This window comes from Phlebotomus papatasi, chromosome 3 (genome assembly GCF_024763615.1).
Source record: "Phlebotomus papatasi isolate M1 chromosome 3, Ppap_2.1, whole genome shotgun sequence".
NCBI lineage: Eukaryota > Metazoa > Arthropoda > Insecta > Diptera > Psychodidae > Phlebotomus > Phlebotomus papatasi.
This window is the reverse complement of record NC_077224.1, coordinates 31,458,981-31,479,923: the sequence shown is the minus strand read 5'-3', so window position 1 is coordinate 31,479,923 and position 20,943 is coordinate 31,458,981. Positions and strand designations below refer to the sequence as shown.

At 31.7% G+C, this 20,943-nt stretch overlaps 1 protein-coding gene across 2 annotated transcripts in view; it reads left to right on the top strand.

Moving 5' to 3' along the window:
* LOC129805288 (uncharacterized) overlaps positions 1 to 20,258 on the top strand; it is a 32,686-nt gene extending 12,428 nt beyond the window's left edge. Inside the window, exons 2-4 of one of the 2 annotated variants that reach the window (XM_055853108.1) lie at positions 16,092 to 16,354; positions 19,017 to 19,190; positions 19,258 to 20,258. In XM_055853108.1, coding sequence (XP_055709083.1) covers positions 16,187 to 16,354; positions 19,017 to 19,190; positions 19,258 to 19,635 — 720 coding nt within the window. In that variant the 5' untranslated portion in view covers positions 16,092 to 16,186 and the 3' untranslated portion in view covers positions 19,636 to 20,258. The remainder of the gene's footprint in view (positions 1 to 16,091; positions 16,355 to 19,016; positions 19,191 to 19,257) is intronic. The other variant, XM_055853107.1, reaches the window with a different exon arrangement.
* The last annotated feature ends 685 nt before the right edge of the window (positions 20,259 to 20,943 follow it).

The following is a 20,943-nucleotide window of genomic DNA, read 5'->3' as shown; positions in this document are numbered from 1 at the left end:
GATTTATCCTTCGAAACATCGACTCCATTTTAAACGACCTGTAACATTCATGGCAATATTGTGAGTATTCTAACGGAAGAAAATTTGTGAATAACAAGTGAAGAGATTGTTAAGATGTTGGAGAACAATAATTTCATCGTATTTCGCTATTTAGAAAAGCTTTGATACGCTTAAAAGCGCGATACATGGGTGCCACATTTTTTCACTGAAAGGAATAAAAGGAACCACATAAATTCAAAGAATGTAGCCATTTCTCTACTGATATGCTGCGATGAAGAAATTTTTCTGGATTGATTGGTGACAGGTGATGAGAAATAGATATAATAGAACAATATACATCGGAAAAAATCTTAGGAAAAACAGCCAACAGCAAAAGCTGATTTGCTTAAATTGTAAATTTGAAAGGATTCCTGGGAAATTAATCACTGTGAGCTACTCCCATGCGATGAAACAATCACAGAAGATAAGCACTGTGCCTAATTCATTAGATTCAATGCGCTTGCTTAATAAAAACATCCGATTTTGGTCAAAAGAAAGGTCATGATCTTCCAAAGCGACAACACTAAATCGTGCGACTAATAAATAGACGCTGCCAAAATTACAGGAGTTGCAATAGGAAATTCTCCAGAAGTTGGAATATTCTTCAGATATTGACCTTTCAGAATATCATTTGTTCCAATCTCTGCACAATAGTTTGGTGTGCAGAAATATGAATTTTGCTCAAGCTGTCAAAAACGACCTTGCGAGCTTTTTTCAAGAAAAAACAGGCTCTTCCCTAAAAAGTGGAATTGATAAGCTTATGCATCTTTCGAGAACAAGTGTTAAGATCAATGGAGACTAATATCATGGATTATAAAAATAATATTTCTAAAAGAAAATATCTGTTGAAATTTACATTTGGGAGTCCTACGAACTTATGCAATCATCCAATATAACAATTGTTAATAAATTCTCTCAATCCTTATTGAATAATTTTAAATAAGGCAATTAATTTTTTAGTGGATAAAGTAGATATTAACCAAATTCTTTCATTGTCAATATATCTTTAAGAGGAAAATACTTTTTTTCTACTATAAAATAAATAATTCATAATATTGATTGAAAAGTAAGAAAATGACGTAAACAACAAGGTATTAAATTTTGTTAATGTATGTATATACACAAAAAAATGTTCATAGATTTTTAATATCCCTAGTCATTGTCAATCGTTTAGCCTTTAGACTTGACAATGTGCGTCCATGTGCCTCAAACAGAGCTTAGGCTGGAGGACCGAATTATTCCAAATAGCTCAGAATAATCCGCTACTCTTCGAATGGCTCCAAGAGCTACCTATTCAGCTGGTCCTGGCTGAGTCGTTCTTCTGGAGTTTTCGGCAGTCTCTGTGGGTTGGATAATGAGCCTTAGATATAAGGCAGAAATACCACCTGTAATTAGCAACAATCAGTCGCCTCTCAGGGAAAGAGTAGATGGATTCTGCCCACGATTCGGCTATAGTTAGCCTCTTACAGGATTTCACCAGAAACTTTCTCTAGCTACCTTGTTAACCCTTTAAGGACGATTGGGTCACCGGTGACCCAAAAATGTAATTTTTCCTACGGCCATCTAAAGTCATATTTTGCTCTATAAAGTCAGAAAAAGTGATTTTATGACCCTCCATTTTTGACCTTCTCGTCTTTAAAGGGTTAAAGTCACTGAAAGTAACTTGAGCTAGGGCTGTGACCTCATATTAAACAGGCACGAAAGCGCCGCTTACCAAAGGCCCTGGAAAATTGAAGAAAAAGCCCTGCAAATAAATAAGGCTCTTATGCAGCTCATTGAAACTTATTGCTATTGATTATTTTTAAAATGTTGATACAGCAAATCTATTTTTAAACTCAGAACATTGATGCTTTTATGCAGCTTGTTCGGAATTTGACACTCCCCTACTTTTGAAATAGAACTTGAATTCGTAGGAGTTATTCTTAATACTAAATAAAACACTACTGGTAAAAATAAGTGGAGCATTTTAATCCATTTCTGATCCTTTACAATGGATGGATCAAATTCCAATCTCTGAATGCACATTTATCGTGATAGACAATGTTTTATTGTAAACTTACTACTTACAACATGTTTCTCTCATCCAAACGAACACTAAAGATGACTTTTCAGTGTTTTTATTCGTTTATTATCTTGTTGAAAAATCTATTACTTTTCGAATGATCCATGGTGATCCATTTATTTTTACTAATGAATCCTTTTTTTCAATAATACATTTTTAATTGACTGAGAATAACTAAAAGTATTAATCACGGTGATTGGTTATTAAAGAAAATTCTTATTGAAAGCAAACTTAAATTGCCGCAATTTCTGCGATGAATAACAGAGTGGTGAAAGTTTAACCTTGTCAATGACGCAAGAGTTTAAGAATTTGTACCAAAGTTCCGGCCTTTTTCCCTCTCATCACACGCGCCGAAGATGTCTGCAATATTTCTCAAGGTGTTGAAATTCAATTCAAGCCTCCATCGATGTAAGACTCTTGCCAAAAGAAGAACTGCCGCAATCATTCATGCTGTTGGCCACGTACGCCTCAATGAAATTTATAGGATACTCACTCGCTAAAGGTTTAAAGTATCGTGACGTGGCATGGGCGAAATGATACAAATTCCACTGATAAATTAAAAAAAAACTGAGACTTGTGAAGAAATTACTGAGAATTGAGAGAAAATTCCACGAAAATAACAAGTTCATGATGACTGGAAGTTTATTAAATTAGAGGTCGTTGTTAGATGGTAAAGTTTGGTTATTTTTTTTAGTCATACTGCGAATAGCCAGAGATATTATTCATACTATTGCAATTCGTAAATATTAATGCGCTTTTTTATGATAGCACACGATTAACTTTTCTTGTGGAGATTGTGGAGTAAAAAACAAGTAAGATGACAAATTCTTGCGGCATGACCATCCTCTATATTTGGTCAATTTCAGAGTGACGGCATAGTTTATGAATCTTCGTGCGTCAATCTAGCCGCAACACCTACACTTTTTGTCCAGATATGTGCAATTGGAAATGAACTTCTGAAAGTGCCCATTAGAGCAATTATTTTATGTTGAATTTGGTTGTTTTGAATAAAAGACATCAATACGATACACACAACGAACCCGAGGAAAATAACTTATATTACCACAAGAACTAATAAGCAGTTAATTAAAATTCAAATATTGACAAAATAAGTGCTACTACTCACTTTTATGTCTTTATGCTAAATTTAAGAGACATCCTTTCAAAAATTGAAATGCTATTAACCGTATTCACTTGTGTTGGCCAGAAAGACAAATCATCATTTCAGGTTAAAAAGAAAATAATATTTAGGTATTATGAACTTAATATTTGAAAGCAGTGTCAAAAACTAAGTTATCTCGGTCTTGTTCTTAATTACTCATCTCATTGATATTTATTTTCAAGATTAATTCATGCTCTTGCTGTTACTCTCCAGATTGAAGGCATGGTTTGTTTTTGCCTTGCAAATTATTGAAGTGCTAACTCTGCAAAATCATATTTGTCTTTTACGCCACATCTTCTTAAAATTATCAAATATTTCCTCGATATAACAGCTCATGAGTAACATCATTGCCACAATCGCAACTTGAAAGCAGCAGTCTTGTTTTTCTTATTTTTTATGGTTTTGTTTGCACTTATAGTAACGTCAAAGAACAATACTTGAAAAATTAGTAAAAAGTCAAACAAAAGTTATTATGAATGAAATTAATCATGTGAAATTTCCCAAAAATTGTCATTCAAGCTATTTATCCAACTTCTGAAAATTTGAATAAAGTATATACAGTCAGTTAACTACATTATAAGCGAAGTGTATAATGTTTATTACATTAAGTGAAATTCAATAGGGGCTTTGATGTATTTTAGCACGTGAAATTACTAAAAGAAAATTAATATAAGCACACGTTTCTTTAATATTGTTTGCATTTTATTTGTCGACCCTCAAGGCCGCTAAATCGGAAGATCGGAAGGAAAGTTTCGGTGGGAATTTTAATTTACAATTTCACAATGCAATATCGCACGAGATTCTGAGGTGTGACTAATAAAACCAATAAAACGGTCTCATCGCTTTCTCAATGTGTGCAAAGTTTGCAGTTATTTTTGCAAAAATTCTTCAAAACAGTCTTTTTAAAGTAGTGATTGACAACATAATTAAAATAAAACTTACGGCTTTTCGTGTTCAACAAACTTGCTTCACATTCACACTGTCAATATTGACTCATCATCCAGCACCACAATTTTAGTTAGTGGTATAAAAATAACCTTCAAATCTTGTTCAGATAAAATATTGGAAAATCTTTCACCTAATTATTCTCACTTTTATAGTACTTGAGAAAAATGCACGTTAAATTGCATTTGGCTAAGATTTTTTTTTGTCAAAATTATATATTTGTGAATTCAATATTTGGATTGAAGTACTTAAGTGATATTTCCTGGATTTCACCCAAATAACTTTAACATTATTCAATCCCACTACCATGAAATGAGATATTCGTCATCATCAGGTACTTTTTTTTACCCAACGCTTATTCTTTTATTTTACTGAAAATAACTATGCAGTACATTTATTGAACTGCAATTGACGTGCATTTAACCTGTTGTCACCTTGCTTTTCTGAAGCCAATCTTGAGTTGCTGATATCGCAAGTATTCAGTGGTAAATCACCGAAGAGTCCAATTCACCAGTGATTCAATTAGACTCCTTGCTTTGAACGCAATTTCCATAAATAATCATTAAACACGGTATGATACTTCTTAATTAAGCATTGGCTGTGCAGCATATCAAAGATAATTTGTGTCGCGAATTTAAATTAAGACGTAATATTCAAATCAAGTCTTTAAATTGTGACGTCATCTCCAAGTTATTGCAACTAGACTTGTCTCACAAATCCATACGTATTGCCTCATAATGTTAAATTGCTCCAATAGCCATGAACGACTTAATCCTTTTCTCATTTTCGTAGTAGTAATAATTATAGCAATAGTTATACTCTGAAGAAGTATATTCAATTTGAAGCTAGAGTTGGATGGCATGTTGCAAAAATTTGTAAGTAAATACAAGTTTTAGATTTAAACCTAATCGTCTCATATTTGGATTGACTAAAATAAAAATAAATTGTACACAAATAAGCTTATGGTAGGTGAGATTCTTTATAGACGACCTCTCAAAGTACTTGCAACTCGGTATGATTTAAAATTCAATTATGATACAGATTTCAATTTTGGTTGTTTCAATGATGTGGTTTGGCAGAAAGCGCAAAACCACATTATATCAAAAACCGTATCTAAAGAGAAAGTGCTAAAAATGTTGAAAATGAGTGAAAACAAATTCCTAAAAATAAACCTTCCCAATTGATAATCTGATAATGCCATACAAAATAACGATCCTCATAAAGTACGATATACATAGTTTAGTCGACCACTGAAGAAGGTCCACATCAAGGACCAAAAGCTCTGGGCAAGATTTAAAAAGTATTTGTCTTTGTGAAGTGATATTAAATCCACTGGCCATCACCGGAGAGTCCCCTATCTATCCATATAACGCCAGTTTCTTCATCCAGTTTTAAATTATACTCCCTCCGTTCCGAAAGAAGTCGTACGTTTGGCGAAGAATTAGGGATTAAGGAATGGTTTCAGAGAATGTTTTTGTTATTTGCAAATATCTTGTGTATGAACTATCCTCCATGTTCAGGGATAATATGGGGATCCTATATCAGGACGGTAAGTTGAGGAATCGATATGTTGAAGTTGTCCATTTTTCGCGTTTTTTTCAAAGAGCTCCGGTGGATAGTTAATTATTACAAGATGAACTGTGATTAACATTAGAGGCTAGAATTTGTTTTAAATTTTTAGTATGCACAAGTAGAACTCAACAGTTATTACCAATATGACATTTTTTATCACTCAACTTTTGCAGAATGAGCAATAAAAAGAACATCCTTTTTTATGTATTCGAATATCTGGATGCAAAATGGTGAGAGGTAGGGACTTGGGACCTTCAGCGGACCCCCATAAGTTGACCCTGGGACCATTTATATGTTTCTCTAAAACATATCCAGAATTGAAAAAAAGAAATCGCACGACGTGTTTTCGAGCAATCCCAAAAAACATGAATTTGGAGGGGAAGGGCAGGGGTTGGGGGCTAAATAAAGGACATATTAATGGTCCCAGGGTCAACTTATGGGGGGGGGGTCCTCCGAAGGTCCCAAGTCTGTATCTCTCACCATTCTGCACTTATTTTAGATTGAAAATAAAACGCCAAAAAAAGACATTGTTAAGACATTCGTTCCACAACTTAACATGAAGACTGGACCCCAATTTTAGTACTGGACATTAGCAATAGTTCTTTACAAGAGATAATTGTTGATACACAAAACATTTACCAACAAACTTTCCCTTAATCCCAATTTTTCCCAAACGTATGACTTATTTCGGAACAAGAATTTTTCCCAAACGTACACTAACGGCCAAAACATTAAATACACCCTTCGTAAGCTTAAATACACGTGATTTGGACCGGGAAAACGCTGTAATATCCAGTTCTATTGACTGAAATAGTTTCATATATAAACCTAAGAACAGTTTTAAACAAGATTTGAAAAAATACATGAGCTACAAAATTTATAATTTGAGGATCAGTCAAAAATTAGCTTTTTTGAAAAAAATTCAAAAGTAGCCCCACATTCTAAAACTGATCTAATCTTTTAATAATGATTTAATATAAGCTAAATACTATTAGTAAATATTATTAAGAGTCAGAAAAACTGAAAATAATACCGAGGGAATATTTTTGGTACAAATTGTGGTCGGTTTACGGTGTGATGTGTTCTGAAAGGGGTTTCTGTTTTGAATATTGAAATTTTCAGCCCAAATTCTACTTTTTCATATATTTTTTATTATTTTTCAAATTTGTTCTTTTTATTGTTGCAATTTCATTTCTTTTACTTCATTATTTTATTTAAATAAACATGAATAAAATCATCAAATTTAGTTTTCCTCGAAGAATCCTCCTTTAACTTTGATAAGCGCCTCACATATTCGAGGCATCCTGTTCATCAATTTCTACAAAATGTCTAAAGGAACTCTGCCCACACATCCTGAAGTGTTTCAACCAAGATTGGAACTGATGTCGCGCCTAATCTCAAACCATGTGGTCGAGAAAATCCAAGAGAATTGCAATGAGGCTACAATCGGGTGACTGGCGTGGCTAATGCATTCGGTTTATTGGGCGTGGGTTTATTTTTCAAGAGGATAACGATCCCAAGCATTCCTCAAAGCTTTGTAGAAGTTTCCTTCTTGAGAAAGAGAAACGCAGGATCCTAAACTACATGCATTAGCCACCCCAATCACCCAATTGTAACCACATCGAAATTTTCTGGAATTTTCTAGACCAGATGGTTCGAGAGAAGGCGCCGACATCAGTTCCAGTCTTGGTGGAAACACTTCAGGATAAGTGGGCAGAGTTCCTTCTAACATTTTGGAGAAATTGATCAACAGGATGCCCCGAATTTGTGAAGCGCTTATCAAAGTTAAAGGAGGATTCTTCGAGGAGAACTGAATTTGATGATTTTATTCATGTTTATTTAAATAAAATAATGAAGTAAAAGAAATGAAATTGCAACAATAATAAGAAGAAATTTGGAAAACAATAAAAAATATATGAAAAAGTAGAATTTGGGCTGAAAATTTCAATATTTAAAGAAGAAACCCCTTTCAGAACACATCACACCGGAAACCGACCACAATCCGTACCAAAAATATTCCCTCGGTATTATTTTCAGTTTTTCTGACTCTTAATAATATTTACTAATAGTATCTAGCTTATATTAAATGATTATTAAAAGATTAGATCAGTTTTAGAATGTGGGGCTACTTTTGCATTTTTTTCAAAAAAGCTAATTTTTGACTGATCCTCAAATTATAAATTTTGTAGCTCATGTATTATTTCAAATCTTGTTTAAAACTGTTCTTAGGTTTATATACGAAACTATTTCAGTCAATAGAACTGGATATTACAGCGTTTTCCCGGTCCAAATCACGTGTATTTAAGCTTACGAAGGGTGTATTTAATGTTTTGGTCGTTAGTGTACGACTTATTTCGGAACGGAGGGAGTATTATTTATATCATCTTGTTTTGAATATCGCTGACAAGCTGCTAAAATTCTAACTCCATTCACACCATAAAGGCCTCTACACACTAGGAGCAATTTCTTTAAAAAGAAATGCATTTTTAAAGAAAATTTCCCCTATCCTTGTAGGCAGAAATGTCAGATTTAAAAAAAAGACGATTTTTGACGGAAATTGCTTCTAGTGTGTAGACACCATAAGAGCTATTTGAAGAATATAAGAAATGTCAATTTTCCAAAAATATTAAAGAAATTGTAGATGGTCGTATCGTATCCATTATAGGTCATATAGGTCGTAAATGGTTTGTAGTATCTTCATTAACCCGTGACAAAAACTGACACCTACAGAAACTGTTCTTTCCTAGTTTTCAAAACTATCACTATTAATATATAAACAATAAAGAATGATTTTTAGCAATTTTTGAATTCGTGAGAGTTATAAGATACACTTTTATATAATTTGAGCTTAATCTGAGAACATGATATTTTGTGTCATTTATAATAAATAATAAGTAATAGTATTAAAATAAAGCAGCGATCTAAAATAAGCAGATGATTAGCTCATATGTCGCGTATGTAAATATCAGATTTTAAAATCTGATTTTTTTTTCAGATGTAAAAATGTTAACGAGCAACTTGAAGATCTATAAATAACCATATACCTGAATAAAAGAAGCCTAAATATTCAGCTCAAATATTTTGTTATAAAATAAATAATTCCATATTTTATTAAGTTTTATATACAATAAGTTCTTCTCAAAATATTTTCTATAATTAATAAACTTTAAAAAGTCCTTGCAATCCGAAGTGGAATGGCATAAAATGCATTTCATAGCAGAAGCAATTTAAAATTTATCACGTTTAATTTTTAGGGTTTCGATAAATTATATACTTTTAAAATTAAACAGATATTTTTTTTCAATAAAAAAATCAAATTGAGCAGTAAAAAAACTCAAAAAATATGATAAAAAATTCTTTTAAACAAAACCGACATTGCCGAGATGATTCACTGATTTTTAATTTTTATTTTTATTTTCTTAAAGAATATTTCACTATTTTTAATCATTAAAATAAAATTTAAAAGATCCGTTTTATTTACATATAATTACAAAGTTTCATTAATATTGAAAACTTTTATCGAAGTACTGCCAAATCTTCTACGTCCCCAAAAAATTACAGTAAATCTTTCCCCTTAATTCTACACTGAAATTTGTTAAATATTTTATCAATAAAAATTTCTAATTGTGAATTTTAGATTAATTACGCGTTATATAATAGTAAATTATAAGCTAACCCATTCATTCAGCACTTACAGTAATACCGTAAATGAAGATTTAAAAAAAACAACTTTTGTATATTGTGGTATCTGAGTTATACTAAGACGCGTATTTAAAGTGAGAATAATCTATATTGACTAAATGACTTTTTACAATCTTCTAATCGATTTTGTTACTGATTGTAGCTGATCCATTATTTTATAGTTTGTCCCGCTTGGCCTTTCTTTATATTATGAATTGTAATGCTCCGATTTTCTTAAAGTTTTCAGATCGACCTATTTACATGATAGGGGAGACTTGGGCAAAAAGTCGCAAAAGGAATATTTTATTTTTTTACAAGCTCTCTAGCGCTTCAAAAGTTTCTAATTAGCGCAGTTATAGGAAATTTACCGCTCTACAACTTTGTGAAAGTAATTTTCCTCTGTTTTGTAAGGAAATACGTTTATCGAGCCAATTTCTTAAAGATAATTTTGTGACTATTCTGAAAAATGTTGGGGCAAATAGTACCCGACCTTGGGTATTATCATATTTTGATTCGCTTCATTACAGGCTTCCGTAAATTTGAAAAAAAAATATCTAGAGGACATATTTTCATAGAAAATTTATTCACCTACACCTTTGTAAAACACCGTTTTCTCTGCGCGAAAAGTGAGAAAACGAGAAAAGCGCTTTTCAAGCTATTTTAGAAAAAAACACACAAAAGACTGCAAATCGTTTGACCAATGCAAACAAAAAGCAGCGAGACATGATAATGACGTTTCTTTTCGCCGTGAGACATCAGAAATTGCCTCGCTTTTTTGTTACTTTTTGCTCTATACCTTTTGTTACTTTTTACCCCAAGTGGCCATTTTGAATAAAAGGATTTCTAGAGAAAAGAACTTTTGTGAAATTCTAAAATAGATAGCGGATTCGTATTCAAAAAATCCAAATTATTTAGAAAATATTCACCAGTGCATCAATTTTGGAAAATTAGTAGGTAATAATTGTTATCTGCATCAAGGAAAATATTCCAAAAATAGGGCTAAAAATTTCGATATTTTTTATTTTCTAAATTCCTTGTTCGAATTCTAAGAAGATCTAACATTGAAGAAGATCTATGGAGGCTATCTATAGAAAAAAAATTGAGCCGCTATCTTTTTTACCTTGGAACATATTGAATTTTTAATTTTTCAATTTGTGATTTTTTGCCCCAGTCTCCCCTATACATTTTGCATATATCTGATTCGAGTTTAGTCGTCAATTTGCATTATTTATAGTGCATATCCTTAAATTTTGCCCAATCTAGATTTGCAATTTGCAGAATATAATTTAAATGTCAAATTGTTATAAGAATTTAGTATTCAGGATTAAAGTTCATGTGGTGAGTTATCTTTATAATTTAATTCTGAACAGATTTTGTCAGTAAAATCATGAGATTTGACATATCCTTCACAAACTTGCATCGGAAAACTTTCTTGTTAATAGGGACAAGATCTGTAAAGTTGTATCACGCAGTTAGATAATAATTTGAATATAAGTCTTAAACGTTTGAAAATTAGTCATTAAAGATTTTCCTGCCTGAAACTTTCCTTAAATAAAAAAAAAATACTAAAATAACTGATTTTGAGGAAAAGACTTAGGATAATGCTCTTTAAGTACCAATTTATTACACTGACGTAAAAAAATGCGAGAAAATATTCTTATTAACTTAACCCCAATAACCCACTATAAATATATCTGTACTTGATGAATCAATTTGTGAGATTAAATGCTACTGGATATACATATAATGAGTAAAAGCCACATTTTGATGACTGATGCAGTTCCATGGAATTTAAACTGAGAGTTGCACGCAACTCAGATGCAATTCTATTCTACTTTGGTGGCCGCCAACAGTAAAAAGATCTCATGCGGGAATCTCTTGAGCCGGCGGTTTTACTTGTGAATGAACTCACACACAAGTGAGCCCCACTCCTCACCTGAGAAGAACCTTAACAGGCCACACACGGCCACCAGCCTTACCATCGTATTGGCTGAGACTATCGGAAAAAAAGACACATTGAACACACACCACTTCTTGAACTGCACTCAGATGGTGTATACAGGTGAGATGTTTACGGCTCTTCCCCGTCGATGGACCGTTCTTTTTCTTCATCAGCTCGTGCGAGTATGTGTGGAACGAAGCACGTGGTGTCAGCTAAGAAGGGGGCGTTGGAGATTGGTATATATATTGGATATGTTGGATACTATGGAATTGAGGGGATGGTATAATCGAGATGTTTCAATGCCTCTGTGTGTTGTACAGAGGTGAGAGATGGTGCGTCTTTAGGGTGACGCCGACGACGAGAAATGGCAGAGAAGAGTGGCGCAAACTTACCATAACACCAAGCGGTCTTACTGGACGAGGCGCACACACGATTCGGAGAGTGAGAGATTGCGACACAGTTGATTGTTGAATATAAAAAGCTTCAAACAACAAATCGACAACAGTCTTATACCAACAAGAAGAGTATTCAGAATTCGACGATTCAGTACTCGTAATTTTTTTTGTACTCATCTTAATTTAAGAAGAGTTCTTGCAAAGTACTCATTCTTTTTTTAAGAAATTGGAAAGATTCCACTAAGCTTTTATAAGGGTTTTAACCAAACGGGATTTATTATACTTAGGGACTTCAACATCGAAAATTATTGTGAATAATTTTAAATGAACAATCAATTTTTTAAGCGGTGCCCTATCTGCTCGAGATAAAGATAGAAAAAAAAATAAGTGTAAAAAATGCTGCCAATTTGTCTAGTTAAATTTTGATAAATTGCAAAAATGTACTGGCGAAAGGGAACAAGATAAGACTAGTGCACCGATGATACCTGGAAAAGTCCCAAGTGGGTAGTTTCACACGTCTGAGGTACACAGAACTCGAATACACCTGAATCACCGTCCTCCAGTGTCCAAAGCAGCAGCACACTTGTACACATATTGTGACGATTTCATCGTCAGTTGTAATCGGTTTGCCATAGAGATCACACAACAAGTTAATTTGCTAGTGAAGGAGTCAGACTGTCTGATATATATAGTGCATAGTGAGAAAAAGAATAATTCTGTGATAAGGCAGCGACAATAACTAAAGAAAGCTATATTATTTGTGACTAAGAACATTATTCAGTGACCCATAAATAAGAACGGAATTTAAAAAAAAAATAATAATAATGTGCCAAGTTCAGAATTGCTGTGAGGTGTTGACCCATCCTGTTGGGATGTTAGACAGGGATCAGAGGACTACTCTTCAGCTGAGGTGCTGTAGACAAAATATTCGGCAAAAGACTAAATCCAGATACTGTGATCACTGCCCGGAATTCTCATCCTCGAAAAACTATTTATTGAGGGATATCTCAGAAAATACACCCTCCGTTCTACACCCCAAATGTTATTTACGCTTGCAACCGATCTCAAGCTCAAGACGTCGAAGAAAATTTAGTGGAAGTAAGTTACATAATGGTGCAGACAGAGATTTGTGGTCAGTGAGGAAGAGAGAAAATATTGGAAATTCCAACATGTATCACCTTTTTTTATGAAAGAGACCAAAACGGAATTGTCTATCTACACGACATCGTGAAAAATCAACAGTCTGACGCACTCAATTCATATACATAATCATCTCTTAGTTGCTTTTATTTTTGATCTGTACTTTATGTTTCAATTGGGTCTTTTTTTTTTCATTTAAATAACGATACATATACCTTCAATTGCGATGACGATGACTAATACTTGCACTGCCAAATAAAATTCCCGGATCAGTCCATGGAGGTTCCAGTGAGCTTATAGAAGTTCAATTAACATGGGAAAGTCGAACCCCCATATTATGCTATATTTCACTTTGTTTATTATCCATACGATAATACAATAATGTCTATCATGCCAAAAATCCACCCATAAAAATCTTGTACATTGTATCAATTAACTTGTAGTGGACTATTGAGGGGAATTCTCACAAGACTTTGACTTTAAGTTGAAGCATAAAAAAAAGTTCAAAATAACACATATCATGCTTAAACTTAGAAAATATCTCTTACGTAGAGAAATCAATCAGGATATAGTTGATGGATACCTCAGATAAATTACAGTGATTTCTCCAGCTCTATCCATAAATACATATTTTTTTCTTTTTTTTAATTTGTTAAATATCATCCCAAATTTAAACTTATTATGATGTGCTAAGATTCTGATCTTTGCCTTCTTTTTCTGATCATTCGCGTTTTTATCTACATTGGCATTTGTCAATGGTTTTCTCAACAGTTTATCTCAGTGTCTTACAACTTTTTACTTGTTTCTCGTCATTTTTTATTATTATTTTACGATTGTGTATCAGAATCCTATATAATTTTGTCTCGGGTGACAAAACACAAGTCGTACTCACTCTCTCGCAGGAGCGTCTTAATGAAGATGTTAATGGATTATTATCACACTGATGAATACGTATTAATTGTATATTAGAAATGTCATAGGATTCATCCATGCGATTTAGAACTATGTATATACACTGAGAGAAATTTATGTTATATTAAAGAGAATTACGTAAAATATATCTGTAAATGTTCCAAGTCACAAATTTGTTTGGCCAAATAAAAAAAAAATAGTCTCCTGGTGAGGTGCTATAATGTAATTTTCTCACAAAACATTGATTTTTTTGTATTAAATGTTACAAAAAAAATCAAAACGGCTGCTAATTCGAACTGAATTCAAAAAATTATACAGAAAAAAACCTAACATAAGTGTTTTAAAATTATTAAAACACTTGTCGCCCAACATGAAATTGATTAAGATATTTAGAAAAATATTTGCAGAAAAATATTTTATACTACATAAAGCATTTTTTGCTTTGAAAAATTGAAAATATTAGTGTTAAGGAAACCTAAAAATAAACTATTAGATAAATTAGAAGTTTTCCAAATTTCTGGTTATTAGATTATATTTATAATAAAATGATAAGTTTTTGATTATTCTATTTGACAAAATTTTATACATTTTTCTTGGTTCGAGAGAAGATCAAAAATTCGGAATAAAGAAAAAACACTTTTTCTGACTTCTTAGAGCGAAAAAAACTTTAAGCGGCTGTAGGAAATTTTTATTATGACACAGGTATCCCTATCATCCTTAAAGGGTTAATTGCTAAGATAAACTTGTTAAATCTACGAACCGACAAGATAGCAACCGTTATCTTATAAATCATTTTTAAATAATTTATTAAATTAGAAATAACTTCTGGAGTTCGAAGAAATCGTATGTTTGTGAAAAAAATTTTATCACGAGAAAGCTTTTTTCGGTAAAATTATTAAGAATATAGATTCTTTTAAGGTGAATGCTTAATGTTCTTGTATTGTCTTTCAGAATGATTTGATTCTATGATTTCAAATAAAATGCAAATTTGACACCTTAATCACACTAGAATAATTCAGGCGAAAAATGATTTTTTACGAATAGAACTTTGCTATAAAAATGCAATAACAAAATCAATAAAGAAAAAATCAGAAAATAAATGGAGACTCTTTTGAACTTTTTTTCTTCAAATATCATAAATTTACATAAAATAAATTTTTATAAAATATTTGACTCCTTGGTATGAACTTAAATTCTCTATCGTAAAACTTATTCTAACACATGATATTACATTTAAAATTTGTCGAAAGCCTTCAAATATTACGTCCGGAATTTTGAACGAATTATATTTGTTAATTTTCCCTAATAAATATTAACAGTTCTTTAATGTGTGGCTTTAGTGGAAAATATTTTTCTCTCAGTGCGCCAGACTAAATAAAGATTGTTTTGTTGGGAAAAATACAGGAGAGATGGCGATTGAATTGTTCTCTTCAATAGCAATCAGCATTAGAACTTCTTGACATTTTGCAACAATTTTTCCAATCCTCACACTAATTATAACAGTATCATCATATTTTATGTCATCATGTAAGAAAATGGTTAAGCTCAGAAAACATTGTTAAATCCACTTAACCAACAATAATTGCATTTCATTCATTCTATCGCTCCCTGTTCTGTTTGCACAGAACCAAACATACCATCTTCATCCAACTCACTAATCCTGGGATAATTTTTCTCAGATGGAATTTACAAGAATGGTATAGGATGTGAGCATGTAAAAAATGCTGAAAAAAAGATTTCAGGGAGTTCTTCGTGTGCGGCTGGAATTGCAGCGTAAATATGTCAATTAAGAGAAAATTAATTTAATGATTTGGTGACATATTATAAACATCCGTTTCTAATTGGTTTCTCTTGTTTTGCTCTCATTCTGTGCTGAGATCTTAAGTAAATACAATGATTGACATATTCATTGCAAATGTGCCATTTTTCTAGAGTATCAAGAACTTTTGTTTTTTGGCAAGACAAAGTCCGGAAGATTTATACTCCAGATATTAGAGGTGATGAAAGTTGATGGGTTTGTGTTTAAAAGTTGCAAAAATATGGCCTTCAATGGACTAGACAATTTTTTGCAGACACGTCCATTCGATGATCTTTGTGTTCTGCAACAGTTTTGCTGACCTTTTTCGCAGATTCATGCAATGTATTAATTTTTTCAGCATATTGATTTAAAATAATAAAAAAAAAATAAATACAAAAACAAATTCTTATAATTTCTTGTATTTTTTTTAATTTCTTTCGCAGAAGTCAAGGACCTTTACCTATTCTTCATCTTTCTGTGGATCTCCCTGAGTTTTTTCTCACAAGTGACATCGAAACCCATTAGAATACGACGCGCGATGATCAGCAACACGAAAAATCCCATGTGCATGCACAGAATACAAAAAGATGATAAGGATGACTCCAGCAGTCTTGTGAACTTCGATCAGGTCCAGAGTCTCCTGAAATCATTCAGTTTGCAAGTTGACCTTGCCTTTGCTGAAATTAACCACGGGATTCTAGACTATGTAAGTCTAATATCATTTAAAAAAAAATTAATTTCCTTATTATAAGAATTACAAAATAATTAGTAAGGTAGGATGTTTTTATAATTACGTTTATCGTAATACTATAAATCCGATCAATCGTCTCCAATCAGTAACAGAGTATAAGCTGCCGCAAATTTCGTCCTGCTACTAATTTTAAAAAGCAGTACTAAACCAGTTTCTTTAAAGTATCTTGAAAACCATTTGTGATCCAAAAGCAGGTCTTTCAATCTTTTGTATAAGTACTTCAGAGACGTGCAAGAACCGTTGAAACCGAATAAACGTCAAATGAAACATGTACGTCAATGGTCAAAACGCTACCAGGACAAACTTATTTTGACGTTTATTCAGTTTCAACGGTTATTGCACACCTCTGAAATATTTTAACTAGCCCAAAAAATACAGCCATTGTTCAAAATTTGTTTTTCTGTTTTTCTATTCTCAAAGTATTGAACTTCGAAAATCTAATTTTGAAAAAGCTTCATACACTTCCTTACTATATTTAGTATGTAATATCTTCGGTTGAAAAAAATATCTAGATAATTTTGAAAATATGAAGTTTCGAGGATGTTGACCTCTCATGCTTCTGTTATTAGATTTTGAAAATTGGTTTTAAAATAGTTTTTTCATTTTTTTGGGAGCCTATTTTTATGCCATTAATACACTAACAGTATTTTCTTTAATATGCGAAAAAAGTTGTAAGAAAATGTTTTCCAGGATAATTATGATCCAATAAAGTCGAAAAGCTATCCATTCTTCATTATCTCTTTTAGTTTAGGCGTTAGATGATAAGATATTAAAAAAAAAATTTGAAACTCTTTTTGCTTCTAAAATTCACATTTTTAATTTTTTAAATAAAATATACAAAGTAGAACGATATATCTTTCAGTAAAAAATAAATTTATTTTATTCAGATGACTTTAAATCGGTATTTTTCATGAAATTGAAAGGAGTTTTTTTGCACAAATACTTTTTCTTGCTTTTCCTCTGACTGTCACACAAAACTAATAATAGTAACTAAACGAAGAGTCAAAATTAGTTCAAACATTCAAAAGATGTTAGTAATACTATTACAGAGGACAGCACTTTTAAATAAATAAAAACTTTGTAATCTCAGTAAATGTGATTTTTGTGAAGACCGACTTGAGACGGTCTTACTTGATAGAGGATTAATAGTACTGCTATAAATTTTTCTAGTATACGGAGTAAACTCATACGATGGTATTTATTATAAAACCGGTTAAAAATAAATTAAATCGATAAACATTTGCAATAAATAAATCACACAATAAATAATAACATATATTATAGGAGTTGAAAAAAAGACGATTTTATAACTGCTCTGTCTTTGAGTTCGAGCACTAATAATAATCCACTGAATTTCTTAAATAGTGCCTTTTTTTTAATTTGACTTACTAAAATAACAGGTTTAATTGCGTTTTTAATAAGTCTTAATATTTTTCTTTCAGTAATCAACCTATAAACTGATATAATCTTACTATTGCAATCAAATATAAAATGATTCGAGCTCAAAAACCATGAATTAAAAATATAATTTGAATTAAATACATCAAATAAAAATTATTTCTATTGCCTAATTTATTAATTAAGTGCCCAAAATTTTTTCTTCACAGAAAAGCTGTATTTTTTAATAAATTTAATACAATATTTTAACTAATGTAATTTAAGTTTACAGTAATATATAAAATAAAAAAAACAAATGCAATAGAAGTAAAAGGGACCATGCTATTGAAAATGGGGTAAAAATCCACAATATAATCACCCAAATTACCTTTATGTTAATGTAACTAAAATCTAATCGGATTAGTACTTTTTCGACCTAAAACCGTGTTTCTAAAGTGTATGGCTTTTACATATGTACATAAAAGCCGAAACTAGAGTTTCGTATTTTAGGTTAGGTATACAAAGGTACAATAATTTTTTTTTGAACTACAATATTCTGAAATAAAACTATTCAGCATTGAATGATTAATAAATACCGTTACAATTATGTATATATAGTATACTTCCACAACAATAGCAAATTAATACGCAATTTTTAAATATAGTTTGTTGATAAGCGAAAATAAAGAGCTATAATGCATTATTCACTATTGAGTATGAGCAGTTTGGTGTTGGTTGATGCAAGTACAATTTGATCGTGTAGTTCTATTGCATGATTTCCTTTCGGAAATTCAACAGACGCCGGATCTATGATTAATATTTTGCTCATTTGAATAATCAAATAATCAACTTTCAGACTAACTCTTTCGCACATTCTTTCACTCACCCATTTGATAGTTCCTTCCGTACTGCTTTTCTTATACTTTCTCAACAATCGTAGTATTTGCAAAATACGTCATCTACTGATTGTGTGGGATTGAATGAGTAAACTTGATGGTGTTGTGAATGAATTTCTTGCACTTGATTAAATTTTCCAAGTTCCATTGATTTTTGCGCAATACATTGACTGAACTACTTTTAATTGATCAGGCGATTTATCGAACAATCATACGATCATGATCGTACGATGGGTTAACTCTCACTCTGCAATGTCTCTTAATTACATAATAAGCTGTACAAAACCTTTTACTGGTTATGCTCTACTGTCTAGATTTTAATTGAATGTTAATTGATTTGGCAGATAACTCATGTGTTCCCTAACACGGATTCCATCGAAGATTTTCACAAGATTTGGTCTTGGAAAAAATTGGACTGGCTGCAAGGTGCAAATGAGATGCCCAAGGAATTGTTGGAACCTGTACCTCAAGATTACCAGGATAAAATATGCTCAATGGATTGGACGAAGGCGGATACGGTACTAATTTGGATTGCAGTAGTATAAATAAAAGGTTATATTTGAAATAATCCTTTGCTAATTGCAGCTCTTGACCAAACTTCTGATTATGGAGGACAAGTATCATCGACTCGATATGGGGCTTGATAAGATTATTGAGCATTACAAGAATAATCCTACAGTTCGGAATCAATCAAACGTTATTACATTCATTACGCGGCTGAAGGATAAAACGTCAAAAATCAAATGGTCTCTGTCTTCACTCCTCGAGTCCCTCAACTATGACAAAGCAACTCTTGAAGCTAGTAACTCCAATCCAATGCCTAAAGATTATGTGAACAAGGAAACACCAGATTTGGAACATTGGGTGATTCTTCGGGAAATTATGAACTATCTAGAACTTTGCCAGGTGGAATTGAAGATCATTCTTGAAAGCATACAGAGATCAGAAAAAATATCTCCCTGAAACATGGCCCAGAAGGGCCCCATTCTCAAAAATCGAAATTCTTGTGACCACTTGAATGTAAATCAAAAAAGATTGTTTTTATCATTTTAAAAACAACTTTCGTGTTTGCTCATACCGAGACACAAATTATACATTTTGCCCAATAATAATCTATAATTAATTTATTCTAAAAATTTCCTTTTAAATTGCGCCTGTTGTGCTCTCTGTTAGACCAACTATTGTGAAAGTTCATGTTACAAATTTTCCACCAATTGATCCTGGTAAATGTCCATATAAGGGCAATAAAAACCGTAAGATAGAGGTTAAACTGTGATAGTAAATATTTATTTTAAGAAATATATCTTGATTTTATATATAAGTTCTTCGTATAATTTTTATATTTCATTGAATAATTTGTATTTCAAAAAACAAAAAGAATTTTAAACACTTTCAACAATCAGTACTCAAGACATATTTAATTTGTTTCAGCTAAATTGCACAAAAAAATATCTTAAATAATACTATTGTTTGTAGTCAAATTGTAAATTTAACAAAATAAAACGAATCAGTATGTAATGTAATATTTTTGTGGCGTATTGAAGAGAAATATTGTTGTTGTGAAATATAACGAAAACCAAAGTAAAGTTACAGATCTTTTTTTTTCGTTTCATATCCTATTTTTAGAAAATTTATTGCCCTCTACATGCCATGCAGGACACTCACAAAAGGTGACCCCTTATAATGCAATAAATTTCATTGAATACAATGACCTAATTTGCCAACATTGTCCAGTAGCACAGATGATATCAAGGGGAGACTGGGGCAAAACTTGTCAAAACGCATATTTAATTCTTTCACGAGCTCTGCGAAAACTTAAACGTTTTATAATGAGCATATTCTTATAGGAAATTTACTGCTCTACAACATTGCAAAAGACTATTTTCCTCTATCTCGAAAGAAATGTGATTTTAGAATTATTTTCTAAAAGTCGATTTTGTGGAGATTCTGAAAATTACTGGGGCAAATTTTGTCAGTATTCGGATAATTTGTGACGTTTTACTCTCGCAAACGTTAAAAATATCAAATAGACATATTTTTATAGGAAATTCATTCCTCTACAACTTTATCGGAGATAATTTTTCTGTATCTTAACGAGAAATGTGCCTAAATTGAGCTAATCAATATTGATATCTTTGGTAAGCCAAATATTCCAAAAATAGTGCTCAAAATTTCATTATTTTTTATTTTACATAATCCTTCCTCGAATCCCTTGAAACTTTGTAAGTTTAAAAAGGTTCATGAAGGCTATCTATAATAAAAATTTCAAGC